Source organism: Molothrus aeneus, chromosome 15, assembly GCF_037042795.1.
Source record: "Molothrus aeneus isolate 106 chromosome 15, BPBGC_Maene_1.0, whole genome shotgun sequence".
Taxonomy (NCBI): Eukaryota; Metazoa; Chordata; class Aves; order Passeriformes; family Icteridae; genus Molothrus; species Molothrus aeneus.
In genome coordinates, this window is record NC_089660.1 from 7,413,534 (window position 1) to 7,437,430 (window position 23,897).

The 23,897-nt window shown below is 43.5% G+C and overlaps 1 protein-coding gene across 1 annotated transcript in view; it reads left to right on the forward strand.

Annotated features, from left to right (window-relative positions):
• Positions 1 to 2,575: 2,575 nt before the first annotated feature.
• The window catches only part of ADAMTS2 (ADAM metallopeptidase with thrombospondin type 1 motif 2), a 167,530-nt gene continuing 146,208 nt past the window's right edge, over positions 2,576 to 23,897 (forward strand). Inside the window, exons 1-2 of the mRNA XM_066559933.1 lie at positions 2,576 to 2,679; positions 3,639 to 4,000. Of these exons, the coding sequence (XP_066416030.1) occupies positions 2,592 to 2,679; positions 3,639 to 4,000 (450 nt within the window). The 5' untranslated portion in view covers positions 2,576 to 2,591. The remainder of the gene's footprint in view (positions 2,680 to 3,638; positions 4,001 to 23,897) is intronic.

Sequence of the window (23,897 nt, forward strand, 5' to 3'; positions counted from 1 at the left end):
CCTGTCTGTGAGAAGAAGCCCAGTTTAGGAAATGGAGAATTACTTTTGAGGAGGGTATTTCCCTGAATTTCTCTGCTACAGTGGTGTAATGGCAGGGACATAAGGACCCTTGAATTTCACTCCTCTGGGCTCTGTGGTGGTTGGCATGCTGTGGACACCTCCTCAGGGTCAAACATGCATCCATTTTTTCCTGTGGAAGCATAACAGGCCCATTGCTAAGCCATGTGGCACATCCTCAGTTGGTCTAAGTCTCACTGAGAATCTACTGCAGAAAATCTTGGCTCTGCTGGAGTCAATGGCAAAACTCTCACTGGCTTCAGTGGGGATCAGGATTTATTCCTGCGAGTGTAGTGGAAGCACAGTTTTTACCAGCTGCAGATCTGGCTCTGTTGTTTGACACTGGTTGTCTGTTTGGTTTTTTTTTTTTAATTTTAAAGGAGGTTGTAAAAGAGTCCCCCAAAGCCCTGGAGCCCATGGAGCTTTTGTCTCCATGTGATAAGGTAACAACATGTGCACACGGAACTTGGTTTCTCTATAGAAATAAACTGCATGAAGGCAGTTACTGATCCTTTTTTTACATCATTGCTCGGCAGTACAGCTGTTATCCATATTAAAGCATATTTTCTAACCTCCAGTATTTTTAAGAGCAAAAATCCATCTTAATTAGTGGAACTAATGGCTGGGTTGTTTTGTATTTGTATAATCTACTCTGTCACTTTTTTTTTTTTTGATGTATCATATACAAATAAGAACTTTGATTTCAAATGTAGAGGGCCAACCCCTCTCCCTTTCAAGTTTATGTGCAGAAGTTATTTCAATTCGAGCAGGATGGGATGGATGAAACATAAAAAAGCCACATCATCAGCTTAAAATACAAGTCCAATAAAAATGAAGTTGGAACTTTACCAGCTGTGTACTGATGAAAGCATATGAGGTTTAAAGTAAGAGAAGCTGCTCAATATGACCCAAACCCAAATCAAACAAACAAAAAAAAAAAAAAAAAGCCAACATAAAAACAAACCAAAAGGAAGAACTGGGAGACTGGGAGAAGCCTGGTGCAGACAGCAATTCCAAATAGGGGTCATTTGAAAAGATAAGAAAAGGGATATTTGAATGCAATGTAAAAATTGATCTACCTCATCATTCAGAATAATCTTTCCCTTTTTATCCTTAACCCAAAGAATGGGAAAGCCAAATCAGAACATCAAACTAAGCAAGCAGAAATCATATACTGCCACAACTGACTGGCTGGGGTCCATAAGCCCTATTCATGAGCAGGGAGCAGGACTGCCTTGCTGTTATTTTTCTTCTATACCCTTCATTTGTATCCATAATATAGGGGTGGAAGGTAATAGCTGGACCCTTAGTCATAAAGGAGCAAGAATATTCAAGGATACCCAGGAAAATTCCTTGGCAGAAGACCAGCTTCCTGCAGGAAGTCATTGCCTGCAGCTTTCCAGAGAGGTCTAACACATGCAGATACAGTGAGAATCAGCCTGGGGTAGGTAGGGCTGTGGGCTGGCAGGGCCAGCAGTAGCACAAGAAGGGCTAATAGGATTCTGCAAGGTTAAAGAGTGAAGTGGTGAAAACAGCAGATGATCCCAGCAATGTAAAAGCTGAGTAAATAGACACATTATTTGAAGGGAATAAGCAGTATGGCATTTATCCTGGCCATATGGAAACAAATATAACTTGTTTTTTACCATAAAGGCCACTCTTGATTTTTTAATTATTTAAAAATCCTTCTTCTATATTGTATTTATAGTATTCCTAAAGACTCTCAGGGTCTATCTCTCCAGTTGCAGATATTTAATATAAGATTGCAGGAAGCAATTTCAGTCTTATTAGCATATAGCCCTAACAATTTTTCCTGTGAAATGGCTGCTTAGAGTAATTTGTTGGATCAGATGAAGATCTCTGACCGTGATTTGCCTCTACTGCTGGCACTTTTTCCATTTGGGTCCCTGCTGTCAACTGGAAACCAGGACTGCAACGCAACTCAGGCCGAGGTGCCTTAAGTTTGTCAGCCTCGTCTGTCTCTGGTCCTTTCCATACGGATGCACAGCCGGGACGGCGCAGCCCGCGGGACGCTGCCCCGGCTCCCGGGGGCTCCTGATCCCGGCGCGGGGCGTTTCTTTTCGCTTCCCCCCGCGTTCTGCCAACTCCCGTCGCCGCCGGCGGGCCCGTCCCGGAGCGGGGCGCGGCGCGGGGCGGGCGCTGCCGGCTGGGGCTGCCCGGAGCGCGGCGGGGGCGGCGCGGGGGCTGCCCCGGCGGGGCGGGCGGTCCCGTCCCCGCTCCCCGCGGCCGGGCTGCGCCGTGTGGCAGCGCCTCTGTCAATCAGCCTGACTTCACTCCGCACGCCCTGTGCTTCCAGTACTATACCCCCGCCGCCTCCTGGTGTCTCTGCTTCGCTGCGAGCCGGGAGCGCGGCCGCCACTGCCGCTGCGGCTGCGGCTGGGCGAATGCGCGGGCGGCGGGGCGCGGGGCAGCGCTGAGCGGAGCGGAGCAGCGCGGAGCGGGGCTGCCGCCTGGCCCGCCCCGGCTGCGGGCAGCCCGGGCGCCGGCCCCCGCGTCGGGCCGGGACCGCCGCGATGGACCCTCCCGCGGGCATCGCCTGCCTCCTGCTCTGCTGCGCGCTCGCCCTGCCCGCCGGCGCCCTGCGGCGCCCCGGGGACAGAGGTAGGTCTCCGCCGGGACGCCTTCGGGGCTGTTCGCCCTGCCCCGCCGCCGCCGGCCGGTGCCCGCAGCCCGCCCGTCCCAAGTAGCGGCTCGCCGCCCCGCGGCTTTCGGCTCCCCTTGAACTTCTTCTGCGGCTACTTTTGCCGGGTTTCCAGTTGTTTCCTGCAAGCGGCAGGCGGGGACGGGCACCGGGCAGCCGCGCCGCCGGCGGGGAAGGGAGCCGGGAGCGCCCGGCAGTGACAGCGCTGCCCGCAGCCCCGCGCCGCCCGCTGCCTGCCCCGCGGAGCGGGCGAGCCCCGGCGGGCAGGGAGCGGTGCCTGGGGCTCCCCGTGCGGGCTGAAACACATGGCAGCTCCTCTGCCTCCTCCTCCTCCTCTTGCCCGGGCCATCTCCTCCGTCCGAAACTCCCGGGCTCCCCACTGAGACCGCTCCCCATCGCTGCCCGCGGCGTCCCCATCACCGCTCGACTCAAACCCGCCGCACCGGGGGTAGTTTGGGGACGTGCCTTTGCCTTGCAGGCTTACCCCCTGCAAAGCCAGCCCCTACCCCTGCCCCTGCGAGCAGTCCCGAAGTGAATCAACGCCCTGTCTTCAGCGCTGGCCACCCGAGAAACCCCCAAAGTCCCCGAGGCGACCCGGTCACTAAATGGGCGTGCAGGGGTGCGGGGTCCGGGCTGGGTGGGCAAAGGGGAGCGGGACCTCGCTACAGGGGCAGGAGTGCGGGGTCCTGGCAGGGTGGGGAGGCTCACTCTGCCGTCTGGTATTTTGGGGAAGAAAAGGCAAGTTTGAGTGAACTCTGCACACTTCATGCAGGTGAGCCAAGTGCCTGCAAAGAGTGCAGTGTCCATCTGCCTTATGTAAGTGTCTGCTGTGCTAATGAATAATGGAATAAAAATCCCGCGGCATCAGGATATGTTTAGTTCTAGTATCTCTGTCCTCTCTTGCTTTCTCCCTGTAAAGATTCAATCCTGAGGAATATAGAGGAGTACAGCCTTGTCATCCCCACAAGCACCGATTCAGAGGGCAGGTTCCTATCCCACTTGGTGTCTGGACCGCCAAAAGCACGCTTCAGGAGAGCTGTGGAGGACTTGCAACATGAAGCAGCAAATGAGCAGATATTTTACAATGTCACTGTTTTTGGAAGAGAGTTTCACTTCAGGTTGCGGCCAAACTCCAGGCTCGTGGCCCCTGGAGCAACAGTTGAGTGGCAGGAGGACTCTGAGGAGACTCATATTGAACCTCTCTATGGGAATTGCCTCTATGTTGGGGATATCACTGATCTGCCAAACGCTTCTGTTGCTATCAGCAATTGCGATGGACTGGTAAGTTACTTTTGTTATTATATCAAAGATAATTATATTAATTTCCTACAGTCTTTAAATATAAAATGTGTGGACTGTCAGAAACTCACACCTCATATGGTAACTGTGAATGCAAATTAACTAATGTTCCCTTGTGTGGGAATAGCTGTGCTGCACCAAGCGCTGCTTTACAGACAGTGGCACTAGAAGTTTGAGCACATGCTCTGAGGTAGCTACTCTGGAACAGAGCAGCTGAAACCAGCATTTATGCTGATTTATGGTAAAGTTACTTGAGGGGTCTGATGCTCTAAACCAGAAGGTTAAGTGGCAAGTTCTCAGCATCCTCTTCCACTTCTCACTTACAGCCTGCAAGGGTAAATGTTAGAAAGAGTTAATCCCAAATAATGGGCTGTACTACCTTGGAAACACATTTGATAGGTAAAATATGGTTTTGTCCTGGAAAATTTAAATTTATTCAGAGTCTGTTTTCTTGGATATTTCACTTGGTGAGTTTCATTGCCTAATCAAGTGATTGATGAAAAGTTGCAGAAGACTTTGAGTTTTATGAGCAAAACAGCCCCCTGTGATACATTTGTCAAAACTGTGTGCTTTAAAACTGGCTGCAGCTTTCTGTTCTGGAGTGCATGTTCAGCACTCAGATTATCACTGTTTGTCTCTGACATCCTAAACTGTCACACTGTCATTTGAACAGTGATTACTGCACAGCAATTTGTTTAGTGAGAAAGGGGCTATATTTTCCTTTATAATGACCAGTTTATCCAGCCCGTATTTCCTTGCTCTAGCCTTTAGAGTTTGTAATTTTGAGATTGCTTAATTGTAATGCATTCTGCCTCTGCATAAAGAACAAGTAGGAGTCAGTTGTATTTCTATTTATTTAGTCATAGGAAGTTGTTCATTTGCTGTGCCAAGAAGATGACATGTATGGAGATAGTATGTTGGCTATCTGAGAATGGAAGAGAATCAAATATTTTTCCCCTTAGTCTTTCCTTTCCTGTGGTTTCTCCTAGCCATGTGCATTCCTGTTTTGAGAAGCAGGTTTTAATGCTGCAGTTGTTTGATGTGGACAGCTGGCTGAGGGTAAGAGAAGCACCAGGACTGAGCAAGAAGAGCCATTCAGAGAGCAGAGTGTGAGCCTGCAGTTCTGCCTCGGGGGGGAAGCAAAAGTTCTGTGCTCTCCTTGTGTCTAGCACAGATCATTTTGTGTAAGGCAAATTTACTCGCTCAAGATTTACTTGCTCTTTACTTTTAAAACTGGGGCAGAGCAAAAGCTCTTCTTCCTTGTTCATCTGTGCTGAAAGGTGGAGGAAGATCTTGTTGATGGCTACTCCTCACCTTGTGTTCTCCTCAGCACAGGTGTTGACTGTAAGGGCGGGGGGGGGGGGCTTGTTCCTGCTTCCTTCCAGTGTTTGCCTGAATGTGGGCTCCTTATATTTAGACAAAAGAGTTATGATAAAACAGAACAGGAATTAAAGCCAAACTTTGGATGAGACTTTAAAGGTCCAAGGCCTCATGTTGCATGTAAAAATGACAAAGAATGAGAATGGTTTATAAAATGAAGGTATAAATGAAAGGCTTTATAAATTACTGCTTTTTTCACATTTGTTACGTCTCAAATGCAAAGGTGTGAAGCCAGGCCTCAATGCAGTAATAAATGCACTCATACAAGACTGGAATCCAGAAAACTACCAAAGAAATTGTAGTTTTTCAACCTGTATGCCCAACCTGCATGCCTGCTTTTTCCAGTGTTCTTGTTTCCATTAGAATAAGCTGGAGAGTTGGTCTGGGCTGGAAGGTGCCACATTCTAATCTGAATGATTTTCACATGGAATTACAACTACTGTGTTTATGCTGATACATTTGGAAATGGATTATTGCTTCCTTCTGGGTGTATCTACATGGTAGATGTTGCAGTGCAGAGATGTATTTTTTTTGCCCAGGTCACTGAAGCCTTCCAGCAGGAAGCATTGCCTCAGTACCTTTAGGCTGTAAAGATTTCCCTGAGATTGTGCAGTAAATCTGTTTTGGAACAACAAATTGAACTCCAGTCCCTTGGGTACCATGTTCCATCTCTACCCTTTCCCTCCATCTCAGTTTCTTTCTTTCTTGTGGGGTGAGTGTATAAAACAGATTATCAATAGAATTACACAAACTCAAAGGAATTATACCAATGTTTCTCCAGAAGCCACTGCTCTGTGGGCAGAAATAATAAGCAAGTAACCACAGAAGTTAATACTGCTTGTGATTGTCTCTCCCTTTATTTCTTGTTTTTTGCAAGGAGTATTGAAGATTCCTTGGAGCAATATGTTGCCAGCAAGACATACTTAGAGACCACTGGGCTGGATGCTTTTCTTGGGTTTATTGATATTTGGATGTGAATAAAGACATGGAGAAAGCTATTGTCAACTGTTTTTCTATGTCTGGTTTTTACTTCACACCTAGTTTTCTTCAGTTGGCCCAAGTATTTCCACCACATTTTCTAGGTTATTCTGGAGATGAGGATGGTGGATCTCTCTTACAACTGAGTTGTCAACAGACAAGTGTTAGAATTTTACATTATAAACTTGATTAATTTCATTCCTAGTATTTATTTTTGAAGTGCTTGCTTTTGAAGTTGGTTTGACATCTTCTTGTGGTCTTCTGTCTTTTGCATCAGCAATAGGGGCTGAAACAACACTGGACTTGAAGTGTCCTACTTTGATTTTTTCATTGCAAACTTTTGTTGACTGAATCTGGTTTAAGTCAGCAAATACATCTGCCACCCTGCCAACTTCTGATGTTATCTCCTTTGAACAGCCCTTTTGGTTTGCACTGCACTACCAACTATGTCTTATTTTCCAGTTATTGTCTTAGAAGAGTCTGGCTGGTGAAATTGGTATTGCCAAATAAGAAGTTGTTGGAAGGAATTTACATGAAAATAGTAGATTTGTGTAGGGACTTTTGAACTGTGGTATAAATGAAGAAGATCTGCTGCCCTGACCGAAGAGATTTAGTTTGGATACTCACGGTTTTCTGTATCAGAATTCAACAGAAAATTTATTGATCTAGAAATCAAATATGAGGCAGATGAAGAGAACTTCTGAAGTATGCAATCTAGGTGTGTTGTCAGAGCTGAGGCAGGTCATTAAAAATTGTGGATGAAAAATCAAAGTTAAAGCTAATCAATAGATTTTTAACAGCTTTCTGAATTATGAATGTGATTTTTACCATATTAAAAAAAATACTGTGAAAGCTTTCCCACTTAAGATAAAAACACTTGGGACAACTTGTTATCATCTTGGTTGGCCTGACAGCATTCAAACTATTTCTCCACTGAGTGGATAGAGCAAGCATGGTCAGCTCTCCATGGCCTGCAGGCTGTGGTAGAAGGCATTGTGCTTTGAGTATGTTCTTGGTCCTTGGCCAGATTCTTACTTGTGGATGCAGAGGATGAGGGAGCTGGCTGTCCTCTCCAAGGGTTGTGAAGGAGAATGGTTGAAGGCTGTAAAAAATGCTATAAAACAACAAAAAGTTAGGATTATGTTAATCCTTCCAGATTATTGCATAACTGTGGGAACCGTCTTTCTTCACCTCAGCAGATGAACCTGCCATTGTAGAAGAACTCTTTACACATCTAGATTTTTGAGGCAGATGTGCCAAAAATGTCTTCTTCAGGCTAACAGGATGGCACCATCTGGTTGTGGAAATTCAGAGATATAAAAAGTCCCTCCCAGTCTCCTCATGACATTTGTAGTTTGTGAGCTAGAATGTGTACTTAGGAAAAACACAATATCAACAGCATATCTGAAATGGATAATGAACACATGATTAACTTAGGCTGCAGTGCAGAGTCAGATGTACTGACAGGACTGAGAAGACTGAGGATCACTACTCCATGATGAACAATCAATGTGATCTGATTGCATCCACAGAAGCAAAGGAAGGAACATCAGTCTCAGTAACACATCATGGTGTCCTAGTTTGGCTCCATTAGTATAATCCTCTTCCTTTTTTAAAGCTAAAAAATCAGCTGTCCAAAAATTTCACAGTATTGTCACTAAATTGAAAAGTTATTAGAAGAATATATATAGAAACTGAGCTTTTCAAGCCATTTCTGCTTGTTTGTTTTCTAAATGAGCTGTAAGCATTACATGGCTGGGGGTACCAAGAGTGACACCTTACAAGTGCAGAGGACTTGTTTCTTCTTGTGATGAACCAGGCAGGGTTTGCTCTACAACGTTTCAGTCTTTCCTGTGCTCTTGCTAACCCTCCCAAACTGTTTTTGAGCAGCCTGCTGGCTGGCTGGCTGCTTGCCCAGGCTCTGTTTCTTCTAGAAATGCTTGGGACACCAGCAGTTCTTTTTTGACTCATGCCCAATGCTGCAGTATCTGTAGCCCTGGGCTCACCTGGGTGGGTTTGTGGTGATACATTTCCCTTTCCTAACCAGTCATGGATCCTCAGGAGCTGGCTGGTGTCAATACAAGTGCACATCTGCCGGTTGTCCCAAGATGTTGTTAAGTATTATTTATATTATGAGTATTTTCTTTCCTGTTTTAAATCAGAGAACTAAACTTTTTTCCTCAGTTTTTATTTTACAGGGTTGTATTCATATAATCTAATTTTTAAGTGGAAATGTAGAATCTCATGTTCAGATCCAGTCAAAGGTGTTTCCTGAGAGCAATTCCAGCTACCCATGTGAAATGCCCACCTTTCTCCCCTTCCTCCTGCCACTTTCCCTGCATTCCTAAAGGCATTTAGTCACTTTGTGAAGTCTAGCCTTGTTTAGTATAGTTCTTCTTCACTTTGAGCATGAGTTTGATCTCTTTGAAGTAAGTGAGTTTTAAGGTTATATTGTTGTGTACTGTCCTGACAGAGGTGTTTTCTTGGAACTGTCCACAGAGTTGAAGGTGAATCTAACTCACCTTAGGTGGAGCATGTAATTTACCTTGGTAAGAGGGTGAAGGAGCTGCTCACAATGAATATACCAGGAGAAGGCAGACATGCTTATGTAACTGTGTTATTTTTCCTTTTAGACATCCATCTCCTGCTTTCATATGGATTTATAATTTAGTCGTGTTTCTTTTTGATCTGGTTTTTGGATTACACTGGTTTGTGATGTAGTAAAAAAGCAGAGCTCAAGGTAGCACAATATTATCTTCAAAGTCTGGTCAGGTCTAGTGCCTGACAGTTAAAACAGATGCATGCTACAAATAATTCCAGTAATTCCTTTTCTGTAAGCTAAATTCTTAGCATTTACAATATGATGGCATTGGATCCATTTTAAGGAGATATTTGGGCTCATATGATCTTTTAATTTGGGAGCATTTTCTCATTAAATTAAACCAAAATCAAACCAAAGTCACCATCTGCATTTTTTTTTTTTTTTTCTCAATTTTTTAATGTAGTGGCAAAATTCACTGTGGGTTTTTTTCATAAGTAGAACTGTAATACAGTGGCAGAAGAAGTGCAAATAGGTTCTGTGACACAATATAGAACAAAATGTAAAAGCCATTCTCATTAAAGAAACAGCAGTCCTTCCTCTGCAGATGATCAGTGGGATCACCATTAACCCTTTTGCAAGGGCATTTTGAATTCAGCTGGGCTTTACCCATGGCTAAGCCAAGCATGGATGTGAATTCTAGCACAATCAGAGCCAGACTGCACATCCCCATCTGCACACATCATTTAAAAGACCTGTGTTGCCTGGCAAAGCATTGGAGTTCTTTTGATGCCTGACACTCCAGCATGTCCATGTTTTCACAGGATAGAGACTTTGCTTTGTAACCCATTCTCTGGGTTTCTGCTGTTCATTTCCCTGGCCAGCACGAGCCTAGTTGGACAGTCCCTTCTGCTGTGTAAATTGCACAGGCTTTCCCTTTTAAAAGTTACAGTGTGAAAGACGAAGAGTGTAAACACTATGATTCAGCCTCTGACTGGAGTAAATTATCCTCTGCTGTCCTTAAAAGAGACTCTGTCATCAGTAAATACTGGTGGTTTTTTTCTTTGCATCTTCTGTGCCTGGATTATCTCACCTACATTTTATCTGAGAGCAGAGCAAGTAATTTCCTACATCATACAGGTGGACACCATCTGGACAGAGTATCCTCAGGCAATCAAAACTGGTATCTTTGTGGTATGTTGTAGGCCTTTGGATAAAATATAAGTATTTATGTCCTATTTGACCTTGTGTTGCATTGTCCTCATTGTAGTAGAGTCTCAGCTGTACTATGCCCTTTGACCACACAAAAACTAATTTTCCAACCAGAATATTAAACTCTGTATATCCAAGGAAAGGGGCCTAGAGTGTCTCCTACTTCCCATCTTGAAAGACCCAAATATAGGAACTAATTTTGATAAGGTCATAATTAATTTCTGGGGTAAGCAGAACATCTATTTTGAGAAGTCTGTCCCTCTTAGCTTCTAGAGGTGTGTCCCTCAAAAAGTGCTATTAGCTCAGTTACCTCCCAGCTTGCTGCTTCCTTGTGGTGTGGGGAGGCTGTTCCCTGAGAATTCAAGACTCCTGCAAATGGCATTGCCACATTTCAGGTTAGTTCTATGTTTACTTTTTGCTACAGAAGGTTAAAAAAAATTTTTTGGATCAACCAGAATTCCAGCTGTTGTATGGAGCAGGACCTTTTCTCCAGAGATCACACTAGTGTTTTATTCGACCTACTTCTTAGTACTTTTTATTTATGGTGACTGTTGCTTTGTAAGCAGGTCATGCCGTTACTTAATGGCACACTAGGACATTTCTCATACTGGGTCTGATTAAAACAGAGCCAGGGAGCAAGTCTTGAGTGTCTTGCAGGGGGTTGCACAACCTTGCTCTGATGTGCACACCCTCCTTTTCGGATCACCTTGTCCTTTTATTGCTTTCTTTCTTCCAAAGTTTCAGTAAGTTCTCTAACACATCACATCTGGTTCCTTTAGCCCCTTTATCTGAGTGTGTTTTAAATTCATCTTTGTTTGCAGAGTCTTGACACAGCGGGTTCCCAGCTTTAATAGTCTGCAAATGAAAGGCCCACATTTCACACGCTATTTTCAGCACTGTTCTATTAAACTGTAACATTGAAAAGAAGAGTGTCCTCTTCAAGTGCAGAAGAGCACGTTGCTTCCTCATATCTAAATCACAGCTTCTGTTATAGATCTTCTCAGTTATTCCCAGGTCTCAAAACGTCTGGTACTTTCTTCAGATCTGGAGTTCTTGGAGTTGTAAGTGTGAACCTCAGCATTAATGTTTCTGCTTTTTCTTCTAAGTAACTGTTTTTTTGTTTAAAGAAAGAGTTTTAAAGTGTTCCCCTCAAGGAAAAGACAGAGTTACCAGTTCTCTTTCTTGAAGTCCCAAAAATCCCCTGGCCAGTGAAAATCATCCCAAGTATGTTGTTTTGAAGGTGTCATTTTACAGTACAGATGAGTTTCTCTTTACACCTTGTGTGTTTTGTCTTGTGTGTGCCTCTGTGAGACTTTGTGCACTGCTGTGGGTTCTGTGGGCTGGCTGCCCCCCAGATGCGGGAGGTTATTTACTGACCATGGTAACTTCAGTATCATTTTATCCTCTCTAATGCCATAGAGAGAACCTCCCCTCACCACTAATTTATACGCTTGCTTTTCCCCCCACTTCATGCCCCTTGTAGGACTGTATCTACTGATCTGTTTGTTTCCAAATCTTTCCTTTGCTGAAATGGAAGTCCCATTTGTACAACTTGCTGTTACTTTTTGGTCTCGGCATCCCAAGTGTGTTGAAGTTTTTCAGTGTTAACCATCAAGTTAACATATTTTTTTATTCCTTTTAAATTGGCTTATGTAAAATTTAGTATTTTGCCTCTTTATTGCTGCATTTGTGACCCTTCTCTTCAAAATAAAGACACTACTAATTCCTCACTTTTGCAGCTTTCTGTGGAGAATTCAGAGGTTGGAATTGCCTAATGTCCCTGCTACTTTCTGACTCTTCCACCTGCAAAGTACAATGTTGCCACTTCTCTTTTGATGTGGTGAGCTATAAATGCAGCTACTTTAACTTCTTTCCTACTGTCATTCCCTTTAACTTTTCCTATAGTTGCCACCTCTGTGTTTGAATTTCATTATATGGTCAGACTGCTTTTTCCCAGCATTTAACCTCTAGCCTTGTGGCCCTCAGGGGACAAATTACAATCTATTTTCCACTGAAATTAAGTGAGAAGCCTACTAATCCTGTAATGAGAAAGTCAGTGGACATCACTGGTATCTGTGGGTAAGAAGAGCTCCTTCTACCTGTAACTAGATACAGCTAATTTATGCATTTAAGTTATTTCTCTTCACTGTGTGGACTATGGGTTGCTGTTATTGCCCTGCAATGAAGGTGAATGATTTTTAACGTTTTTTGAGGCAAGAAAGCTGGAAGGAAATACCTGGCATATGGTGAATATCTCATCTGTTTTTTGAAAAACATGAAATCAAAATATCTACCTGAGGTTTAGGGTAGCACAGAGCCACACCTTGATGTGAGTCTTAAAGCCTTTATTAGTGTGTTTTCTGGTTTACTGCCACTGTAAGAATAATGAAATGGATGTGTGGAGAAGAACCTGCATGGCTAATGAGCAGGCTGCCTAATGAACAGGCTGGCTAATGAGCAGGCTGGCTAATGAGCAGGCTGGCCAGCAGCTCTTTTCCTTTACCCCATCACTTACAATCCTGACAAGAAGCAGTCCATGAAATGGCAGGGGACATTGAATTTTGTGAATGATACAGCAAATTTCTACAGGAGCCCTGAGTGCAGCTCTCTCAGCCTCTGCTGTGCCTGCTTCCCAAGGTTGTGGGCAGTCCCTCTCTCACTCCTCTTCCTCCCTCTGTGCCCTGGGGGCTGCAGCAGCATCTTCCAGCATGTCCAGTGGAGCTCTGGACACACATCAGCCCCCTCAGGCAAACCCATCCACCACCTTCACACCACACCCCCAGCATGGGCACTGCAGACTCAGGGCTACTCTTGCACAGTTTGGTCCGTGGGAGGGATTTCTCTTTCAAGTTTTGTTTCTGAACATGAGCTTTTTTGGCATGATTTAATGAGTATTGTAGAGTATAGGATGGAGAAAGTCAAAATAATACATCGAGTCCAACAGGAAAGAAAGGCTTACTTTCTTGGGAGTAAAACTGTTTCAAGAGCTAAGCATAGTAATGCACCATTTACATGTTAATTCAAATACAGTAAAAGGATTGAATTTAGAAAGGAAGAGGGGAAAGCACTTGCTGAATTTTTAGATTAGATGTTAGGAAAAACTTCTTCACCAAAAGGGCTGTCAAACCTTGGAACAGGCAGCTCAGGGAGGTACAGATGTGGCACCTGGGGCCATGGTTTAGTGTGGACTTAACATTCCTGTGTTAATGGTTGAACTTAAAGATCTTCTAAGTCTCTTCCAACCTAAATGATACCATGGTTCTTTGTTTCTCATTTCTCTGCTCTTTCCCCCATATGCAAAAGGCAGAACTAACATCCAGTACCTGCCCTAAGCAGCTGCATCTTGCATTTCTCCCCTGGTGAAGTGTGGGACTTCCAAGACTGGTACCAGGCTGGTGCCCATGGCCATCACATCATCTGCAGGGCATTCCTGTTCCCAGGACAGAGCCCACACTTTGGGAAAAGCCTACAGAAAACACAGAGGTTAACCAAGGGTAGGTGGCAGCACAGGCTGTGGTTACTGTTTTTATAGCGGGTTTATTTGTTTTAAATCATGGCTTTTGGGTAAATCATGTTCATCCAACTCATATGCAGAAGAATATATGTCTTCATTTTTCAGAGTGCTAAAATTTCAAGGCTTTCCCCTTCCTCCAAGCAGAGGAGCTGTGGAAGGAATGTGAGAGATGTTATTCAGAAAGCATTCTGCAAACCAGAATGTACTTAAGAAACAATCTTTGGGAAATAAATTACTACCTGACCATGAAGACAGCTGAGCTGGGCTCAGTGAGAGTCTTTCACGTGCCAACACTCTCACGTGACAGGAGTTACATTGGAAGATGACAGGCTTTGAAGCTTGCAAGGCTGAAAATGTCTAAAACTTTTTATATACCTAAATAGCTGGATGGAATGGTGTCTTTCAGACTTCAAAACACTCTCTGTAAAGCACCATGAACATACATAGGGTCACAATCTTTTTAATCAACAAAAAAGCCCCACCCCAAGTACCACAAGCAGAAATTTTATGCCACTTCTGTTCAATACCACTAGGTACCTCAGGGTTAAAGAAGGTTTAGAGATGAATTTGGATTGATTTCAGATTTATAACCAAGCTTGAAATCAGAGTTTTTGAATAGTTTTAGGTTTCATTGTAAAAATTGCAAATCCACCATTCATCAGTGAACCAAAATATTTAATTCCCAAATAAGTGCTAAGAGGTGTCTGTCAATATTAAATTTGTTTGCAAAGTTACAGCACGTTAAGGCTGACATAAGCAACAAGTGTAAAAATGGGATTAATCAAAGGATGATTTATTCTTCTTTCAGAGTAATATGAAACTCAGTCTGGATAAGCAATAGACAAGCAAAGAAAGACAAGACCATTTACAAGATGTTTTGAATTAATTTAATCTCCTCAGTAGGAGAGTATAATGAATTTCTGTGAAAATAAAGTGCTTAGTTCACTGCAGTCAAATTAAGCCCAACAGTAATCATACACATCTTATAAAATAGAATAAAAATGCTGAATCTATGAAAATACAGTGTAAGCTTGCATTTATCTAAACAGAAAATCACACAGGAAAAAACCAGATTTCTGTCAATGTTTGTGTCATGATCCACCATCATTTTGCATAAGGTCCCATGGCAAGTAAGTGTTTTTTGGGTCTGTTCCAAAGCTGCTGAAGTGAATGTGTTTAGTTTCACTGGCTCCATTTGGCTTTGTGTGGACAGGTTGATTAGCAGAGTATTTGGGACAAAAAGCAGGCCATGGAGTATTCCACATCATAACCTTGTCTTTCACCTTGTTCTCTGTCCCCTGGTGCAGTGGTGCTGGGGAGGGAGGTGAGTGTGAGCAGCTCAAGTGCAGCTTCTCCCATGGCTGTTTATATCCCGTGTGCTGCAGGGAACAGGACAGAACTGTGTGCCTCTAACCCTGAAATAGCTCTGCTGAACCTTCTTCCCCTTCTGCCTCACACCACATCCCCACCACAGAAGAGGTGATGCATTAAGTAAGGGGGAGGGATCAGGAGAAACCCTCCAGTCCATGCCAGGAGGATGAGGCAATTCCAGCTGCCTTGAATTTGCAGGCTCATTCTGACAGTTTTTCTGTCTCCATATTCCTATGAAGATGAGGCCAGAAAGAAGAAAGATTTTCCTGCTGACACTGCCTCTCTGCTTCTGCACTGCTGGGGGTGTGGTGGTGGGAAGAGCTTTCTCTGCCTAAGATGTTAGTTTTGACCTCAATAAAACTAGCATCACTTGCAAAAAACCCCACCCAAATGCCAAATACAATCTGCCAACAAAAAAAAACAAAACAAAACAAAACAAAACAAAAACAAGTCACAAGAGAGAACAACATGAAAAAAACCCACTAATTGCACATCTGTTCAACAGACTTTTGTGATAACTCAGCAACAGCTAATTGAAACTCCTAGATCATAAATATGCTTTCAGCCAAACTGGAGTTTACTTTCCCTGATGCTATCTCCTTTCAACTCCCCATTGCACTCTGAGGTTCTGGTGGTCAGGATTCCAACAATCTGTCACTAGATGAGAAAATTAGAAGTTGGGTCCATTGAATTATAATGAGCCAAACCTCTGTTAATCTGCATCATCATATCTCCATGGATTTCTGGGAGCTCTGTCACTTTGCATTAGCTGAGGACCTGGCCTTATGTAATTAGATGTTTTCACACTCATGTGGAGATATGCCCTCCTCTGACAGTCTGGGTTACAGGCTCCCATGGTTTGAAAAGAGATACACTCCTTCTTGGGAGCCAGCAGGACACACAAGATCTGTGAATGTGTATATGTTTTCATGAGATTTCACTAGGTAAAGTATTTAGGGTTTGTTTTTTGGAAATGGCAAAGTGCACTGGAAAGGGAGACTGGGAATCCCAGGACCTTTGAAGGGTCCTTGGTCTCAAATGGGCAGATGGGTTAAAGACACAGCTCCAGGCACTGCTTCTTGTCACACAAAGCTCATTGAGGGCCTTGTGGCTCCCTGCCTCTGGATTGCCATTCTGACATAATTTTTGTGACATTTTTGTGTTATTATGCAAGCCTGTAGAAATCATGACAAGACTAGGAAAACTGTTGAATGAATGCAATGCTAGGGATGTGAAATTCATCCATGATGGATATACTTAGGTCTTTGAAGGATTTAGCAGCTTCTGGCAATTTTGGGTTCCTTTTGGGTGATTTGAAGAGGTGTTTGCTTTTACTTGTGGGTTTAAGAACTATTTGTGCTTAGGTAACACTTTTATAGTGCAATTCCAGAATGAACTCCATGCAGTCTTTAACCCAAGGTTATAATTTTTGGAGTATGGAATCACTGCTTGCAAATTCCACAGTAGATTCTAGCTATCCCACTGTAGGAATGCATTGTTTTTTTTCCCTTTTCATTTTATATTTGTTTATATTAAGACAACTTTTCACTGACGTCAGAGACCTATCAGGTCAAATCTAATCCTCTATATCTCACGGTGTGCTGGCTAGATTAGCCCTAATACTTGTGTTTTCTACTCTGATTGGAGGCAGCTTTCACCTTGTAATGATGTCCTTCCTGGAACTGGTTCTAGGGGATGGTTGAGCCTGTAGGTTCTCAGCCTTCACCTTCACAGAGCCAAGGACCTTGTCAGCATCCCTCCTTTGCTGAGGAATGTGGAGCAAATGGCCATCTTTGAAATGGCTGCCAAGAGCTGGTGAATTTGCTCCACCACAGCGAATGGGTTTGAATTCCAAAGCTGCACAGATTGTTTGGAAGTCTACCTCCCTCCCCTCTGGCTGCTGCTGGGCTGCTGGGCAGTTCTGCTCTCCTTTTCATGAGCTGGAAAGACTTCCTTCACTGGGGAAAAATGCACTGTGGTTCCTGTGGAGAAGTGTAGTGCTCAGAGCTGTGAGATGACTGCCTCTGTGTGGGATTTGGGGGAGAGGAAGGGATGTGTCAGAGAGAAGGCCAAAAGAAAGAGCAGAGGCCAAAAGAAAGAGCAGTTGGAGACATCTGATCAGTGTCAGCAGGGCAAGATGCTGAGCACTGGCACTGGAGTGCTGGGGTAGTGGGAATAGCTTGTGAGTGGCCCATGCAGCAGGAAAGAGCAGAAAACTCTGTATTTCCTGGCAATTCACAACAGAATCCTTGCTCAGTGAATATTCTCCTTTAGTGAGTAGCTCTAGAAGGGACAATGAAGGAAGAAGTGATGTTCCCATTTATCCTCAGTGTAAATTTGCAGGGCAGGGCTGGAATCTGACTCCATGGAGAGCAAAGGGAGGTTCCTGCACCTCCCAACCCAGTGCAGGTGTCAGTACAGGGTGAGTCAGGGCTGCCCAGGGGCACTGGGTAATGGGAGCAGGGAGCTGGAGATACGTGCCCACATCACCAACGTGTCCTGGTGTGCTGCAGGACAGTCCCCTCCAGAGCTGCTGTGATTGATTCCATGGGAAGGGTCACAGCTCCAGCCCAGAAGGGACTGAATCACCTTTCATCCTTGCCCTGAATTTTCTTCTTTCTCTGTTAACATTCTGTCAAAGTTGTTTTCAAGGAAATTTTCACACAGCCTATTGTGCTGCCAGGTTGGAGTAGTGTGAAATGCAAAAAACACATTGAAACCAACAGCACAAGTTTGGGTTTTTTGTTTGGGCTTTTGAGAATTTAAAAAAAGGATCCTGTGGCTCTGCTGCTGAGTCAGCATTGGTTGAATGTGATTTCAGAACGTGATTTCTGTGGTCAAACTTTACACAGAACTTTGATGTTTAATGTGCCAGTCAATTAAAGCAGGGCGTTATGCTAGAAATGATGTGGTGGCTTTGTATGGCTTGCTTGGTATTTCCAAAATGGGTAAAAAGTATCAGGAGAAGGTTTAATCTCCCTGTTTACATAGTGTCATTTTGCTTGCTTTGTGGCTCATTGCTCTCTGCAGTGACTGGGGTATAGTCTAAGAGCAGGAAGCCTCCTCTCTCCTCTGTGTGACAAAAATAGCTGGCGCTCTCTCCTGCTGGTTTGGTTAAAGTGGTTATGGAGGTTCAGCTGTGCTGCACTGGAACTGAGGGCTCTGCTGAACAGAGCTCCCCTCAGCTGGGCCCTGGCTGTCCTGGTGCCACCTGCTCAGGTGGGGATGGCTCTGTCCAAACAGCCTTAGGGGCTGAAGGACATTCGTGAATTTTTCTGCAGAGCAGCCCAACAGACCCAGTGCTGGTGGAGCCAGAGAAAGAACAAGAGTTTGGGGCAGGAGCTTTTAAACGGTTCTGTTGCCAGGTCTGTCCTCCCAGGCTGAATCTTCCTGTCCTTGCACAGCACAGGAGCCCCAGGAAAAGCTTCAGGAAGGCCTCACCCTCTGCCATGGGAAGGTTTTTCACAGTGAAGCTCTGCACACTTTTAGATGCCTTCTGACACTTTAATCACACTGGCAAAAAAAGAGCTGTCCAGCTGGTTTTGTAAGGTACTCAATAATGAGATTTACTTTAAAGCGGGTAAAAACCTTAGGAAGGTTTTAAGATTGTACTTTAAAGTGTAAGCTTGGTATACCTGTTCTTTTCCTAGGGGTGTTTTATTTGATTCTGGTATTAAACCAGAAGTTGGTCCAAAGCCCGTTAACATAAATGAAAAGAGTTTTATTGACTTTGATGGGATTTGGATCATGCTGCACTAATTAAATAGTAAAGTATCCATTAGTAGTGAAGAAAACAGAAGAGAGGAGAGCCAAATACTGTTGTGATGAGCCCTGTGAAACTGAGTGAACTGCAGCCAAAGTCTCAGCATCTTTACAGATGTGCTTTTCCATATTTCTCTGCCTCAGTCCTTCTGACAGAAATACATGGTGGATTTTTAAGAGAACTGAATTTATAAAGATCTTTACATTTATCCTGCCTATTTACAAGTTATCATAGACATGTAGTCAATAAATATTATCTTATTCAAGGTAATAATAAGAAAAAAAAGGGAAGTGAGGTTTGACAGAAGAAAAAGTTATTCTTTAAACAACATTGAAATTGGGTACTAATAATTTGCATTTACTTTGTCTGAGTATTCTTGTAAGATTCTTAAGGAACACAGATTTACTAGATTCCAAAGAAAAGAGAAACAGCTTTTCACTGTTATTGATGCTGTAAGTAGAAGGTAAAGTGAAAGTTAATATCTTATGTGTCTGGAAGATCTGCATAAAAAGTGGGTTTTACTTAAAAAATAAAATTAAAAAAGGCTGTTCTGGAACTGGCCAAAACCCAACCATATACAGACAGCTTAAAAATACAGTAATAAATGAATTTATATGGGCTGCTGGATGGATGTTAAAAGGATCTGGCATTTAAAACTCAGAAATGCTGTTCCTCATTCCTCTTGCTGTGACCCACTGTGCCTGGGTGGCAGCAGTGGCCCTTGAATTCAGTAGCCTACAGCCTGCTGAGACAGGAGGTCTGCACTCATAAAAAGCATTTACAGGAATTTCCCTGTGACAGTGGGATGGTTGGAAAACACTCCTGGTTTGAAACAAGCTGGATGTGTTGGGATTCAGCTGTAACCATGTAAGCTGAGGCTTTGAGGACATGAGGAGCCCATCTGTGTTTGGCTGTCAGTTCTCCTTAGGTGTCTTTGACAACACAACCCTAAATGAGATGTTTTCTAAAAACAACTTGCTGGCATTGTTTGTCTGCTGCTGCATTTACTGAAGGACAGTGCTCTTAACCAGTTCACAAGGTTTTTTCCATTTCAGATGCTTGTCATAAGATTTCCTAGCACCCCCTCTCTTAAACTTAGCAAAAAAGAGGTTTTCCCACCTTCACTACTCAGGTATTTATGAAGAAATGATGTCTGTAATTTGGTTTAGATTTTTACTGAAGTTATCAGCCAGAAATGTTGATCATGCCATGCTGATACCATGACCCCATCTTCTGTGTTTATAAGTATATCTTGGCCTTCTTCTTGCAAAAACCATGAGGTCTTGTCAGCTGCAGCTGCAGTTTGGAGTGTAATTTAGGTTGAATTGTAGATTAGTCCATTTTTCAATTCTGTGATGGCAGAAATGCCCAAACAAATAAATGTTCTGGTAGACTGAAATTTTCTAGAATACTCAAAATAGGAAAAGATGAAAGAGTCAGTCTGAGGCCCAGCAGCTCAAATGCTCTTCTGTGCTTCCAAAAATAAAGTGTTAGAAGTAGAACCCTGTGTCCCCTTTTTATAAATCTTCTCTTTCAAATCCAGTTGATAACTCATAGAAAGTTTTCAGAAGGAAAAACAAAAGGCTTTATGCTTTATGTAAGAAAGATTAAGTGGAGAGGGTTTTTATTCCCCTTGAGTACATGGGTGTGTAGGAATTGTGTTTTAGAATCAGGCTTTTTGTGAGGCCTGCAGAGTAAAACCATTATTTGGGGAATTCAGAATTGTGCTTGTGTTTGTTGGGAGGGCAGGGAATGAAACAGAAGAGATTGGCATTGAAAGATGCCACTGCACAGCAATACCCCAGAAGGGCAGGTGTCACCTTGCAACGGTGACAGGTTGCAAACAGGGCTCAGGAAACAACTGAGAACTGCCAGACTGCCCAAGGGTGCAATCCTGCTCTTTTCTGATCAGTTCTACTCCTATATTTGTTCTGTTGGCCAATGTGGGTACACAGGCAAGTAAGGTTATATAAGAGTTAAAGGTTTAACCTTTCAAAGAACATAACCATTCATTAAAGTGATTTCATTAATATAAAAAGAAAATTAGATGGAGACTCCAGCACATGGGAATATAGAGATGGATTTGCTTCAAAAGAAACTCTTTCAATATGAAATTACTTTTTGCTCTGAGACAAGGAAAACAATCCAAAATATAATGGAAATACTTCCATTACATTTAGCTTTATTGTTTCTAAACAAAAATATTTCTGTCTAAGAGCAAATGACAAACAATTTTTTCCCATCCTAAACCTAATTTGGCAACCAACTAATTTGTTGGTCCAAGGTTGATTTTTAAAAAAATTCCTCATGTAAAATGTTGCCTTATGTTCCAGGCAATACTGCATGTGTTTCCATAGCAACCTCTTCTCATGTCTTGAACTTGTCAGCATCAACATACAACATTTTAAACTATGAAGCATTTGCATGTACTGCTGCCGCTTTGGACATGAGTGAGATTTGCCAAAAACTGGGTTCTTCAGACAGCTGAAGTTAGGGAAAGGTGATGGACTCAGATATTCTTTGTGCCTCCTGCTTGCTTACAAAGAATAAGGAAGTTCCTTGAGTTCTCACTGAACTCAGGCAATGGGACACAGATTCCTGCTCCCAGCTCCAAGGTCAACAACTAACTCAAAGCCTGGTTTTCCCCCCAGGACTCTTTGTAAGTGGGTTCTGTGTCTGATTCTCTGCACTGTGTGTTTTTGGGCTGTCTGACTTTTTCAGGTGCACCTGCTTCTCTGTTCTGTGTTCAGCAGAGTTGTTCTTGACCCTGGACACACACAGGCTTTGGACAGTGATGTACACCAGATCTCCCTCTGTTGCTCTGATGCTTTTCATTTTAAACCCAGGGAATGGTAAGTGCAGGTTAAGTGCAGCCTAATCCAAGTGAGAGTGTATTTGCAAAACATTTATGAAATAAAAGAACTGAAGAAGTGGTATGAAAAGCCCTAGTCAACTTGGAGGAAATAGGAGAGATGGTGTTCCAGTGAGCAGCAAAGAGAAATTGGTTTGACTAGCCAGACATAACTGTAAAACATTCTCTAGGAGGGAGCACTAATATAATTAATTGTATGATATGTGCTTTTACTGTCTTCCTTTTTCTGACTGTGTCATGGGTTGGCTGCTGATTTGTTCTTCTAAAATACGTATTTGCAGATATGGATGAGGTGCCAAAAATGTGACTAAAACAAAAATGCCCATTGATCTCTTTTTAAAGCCTATATTAACACTGCTCTCTGGAAGATAATAATCACTTCTCAGTCTTTGTAGTATTTGTACAAACACCTTCCTACAGGATAGCTCCACTTTCCCAAACAGAGAGGAACATTCGTATCAGGTTGGTGAGGCCAGGTTTTGGTATGTGTGTGTGGGGACTAGAGGGGTGGCTTCTGTGAGCAGCTGCTAAAATCTCCCCCATGTCCCCCAGTGCCACTGGCTCCAAAAGGGACTCACTGCTGGCCAAGGCTGAGCCCATCAGTGATGGTGGCAGTGCCTCATAACATGCTGTAGAAGAAGGGAAAAGGACTTGGAGCTGTGTCAGAGGAGTGAGAATATGTGAGAGCACAGCTCTGCAGCCCCCAGGGTCAGTGCAGAAGAAGGGCAGGAGGTGCTGCAGGTGCTGGAGCAGAGATTCCCCATGGTGGGGCTGGATGTCCCCATGGAGCCCATGGAGGAGCATGGGGGAGCAGAGATCCACCTGCAGCCCAAGGAGGAGCCCACAATGGATCTGGGCAAGGGTGTGAGGAATCCTCCCCCTGAGGAGGAAGGAGCAGCACAGACAATATGTGATGAACTGACCACAGCCCCCATTCCCCATTGCACTGCACCATTGTGGGGAAGGAAGCAGAGAATTCACGAATGAAACTGAGCTTGGGAAGAACAGAGGGATGAGGTAGAAGATGTTTTAAAGATTTGGTTTTATTTCTTATTACTATACTGTGATTTGATTGGTAATAAATTAAATTAATTTTCCCCAAGTCGAGTTTTGCCTGTGGCAGTAACTGGTGAATGATCTCTCCCTGTCCTTATCTCAGCCTAGAGTATATTGTTATATTTTATCTCCTCTGTCCATCTGAGGAGGGGAGTGATGGACTGGCTTTGGTGGGCATCTGGCATCCAGCCAGCGGCCCCCCACCACAGTACCACTCCCCAGTTTTGGCTGTCAGAGAGGATTTGGATTTATCCTTCACACCATTACGTAGGAGAGAGCTGATTTATGCAGCAGGACTTGTCATGGCCTTAAACCCTCACTGCAGTGGTGCATCTGCACATAAAACTAAAAACAGGTCAATGGCTTGTTTTGCCTTGATTTATGACTTTATGGCTTGGAGCGGGAGGCTCCTTTTATTGATGACTCTGTGCATTCAAAATATGTGGGTGTAGATTCTTTCCTCTGGCTTCACTAAAATAGATATCATGGTGATGTTTAACTCTTAGGAACCTGCTGAAGCATCCCCCACAGGGTGTCCCTGTGCCCCTCACTGGCCCTCACAGTTCTAGGGGAGCTGTGGCCCTCTGGTATTCATCAGAGAGGATGGTTCTTCCAGGTGTGGAATAAACCTTTCCCTGTGAGACCTGGCAAGAGAAGTGACAGTGGCATGAACTCAGTGATTTTTCTAGGACTGGGCATGAACTCTGCAGATATTGTTTGTGCTGAATTAATACCTGCAACAAAAAACAGTTATAAAACCATCTGGGCAAGTATCTGTCAGTATGGGGCATGAGGAGCCCATGTTTATGTTCTAGGGTGATAACTCTATCAGGAGAGATGAGGAGTAGATGCTTGAATTTCTTGTGGACTTTCTTTATAACTGATCTGGTACAGTATGTTCTTGGGCCAGTGCTTTGATCTAGCTGGGATATAGCCAGAGGGAAAACAATTTCATACTTTTAGTTTGCTAATCAGGAAATGAGATAATTCATATTAAAAAAACCCTCTTTTTGGAAAAAAAATCGAAGCCTTCTGGTCACTTTGCAGGCATTAATTTTCAGATAAAGAATTTCTGTTTTGCTTCTGAATCAGCCAAATCTTTAATACAAATAACCTAAAACTTGGTGTTTTCTGTGTTCCTTAAATCCAGTTTCAGAGAAGAAAGTGACCTTTCCTTCCTTTCAAAATACAGCT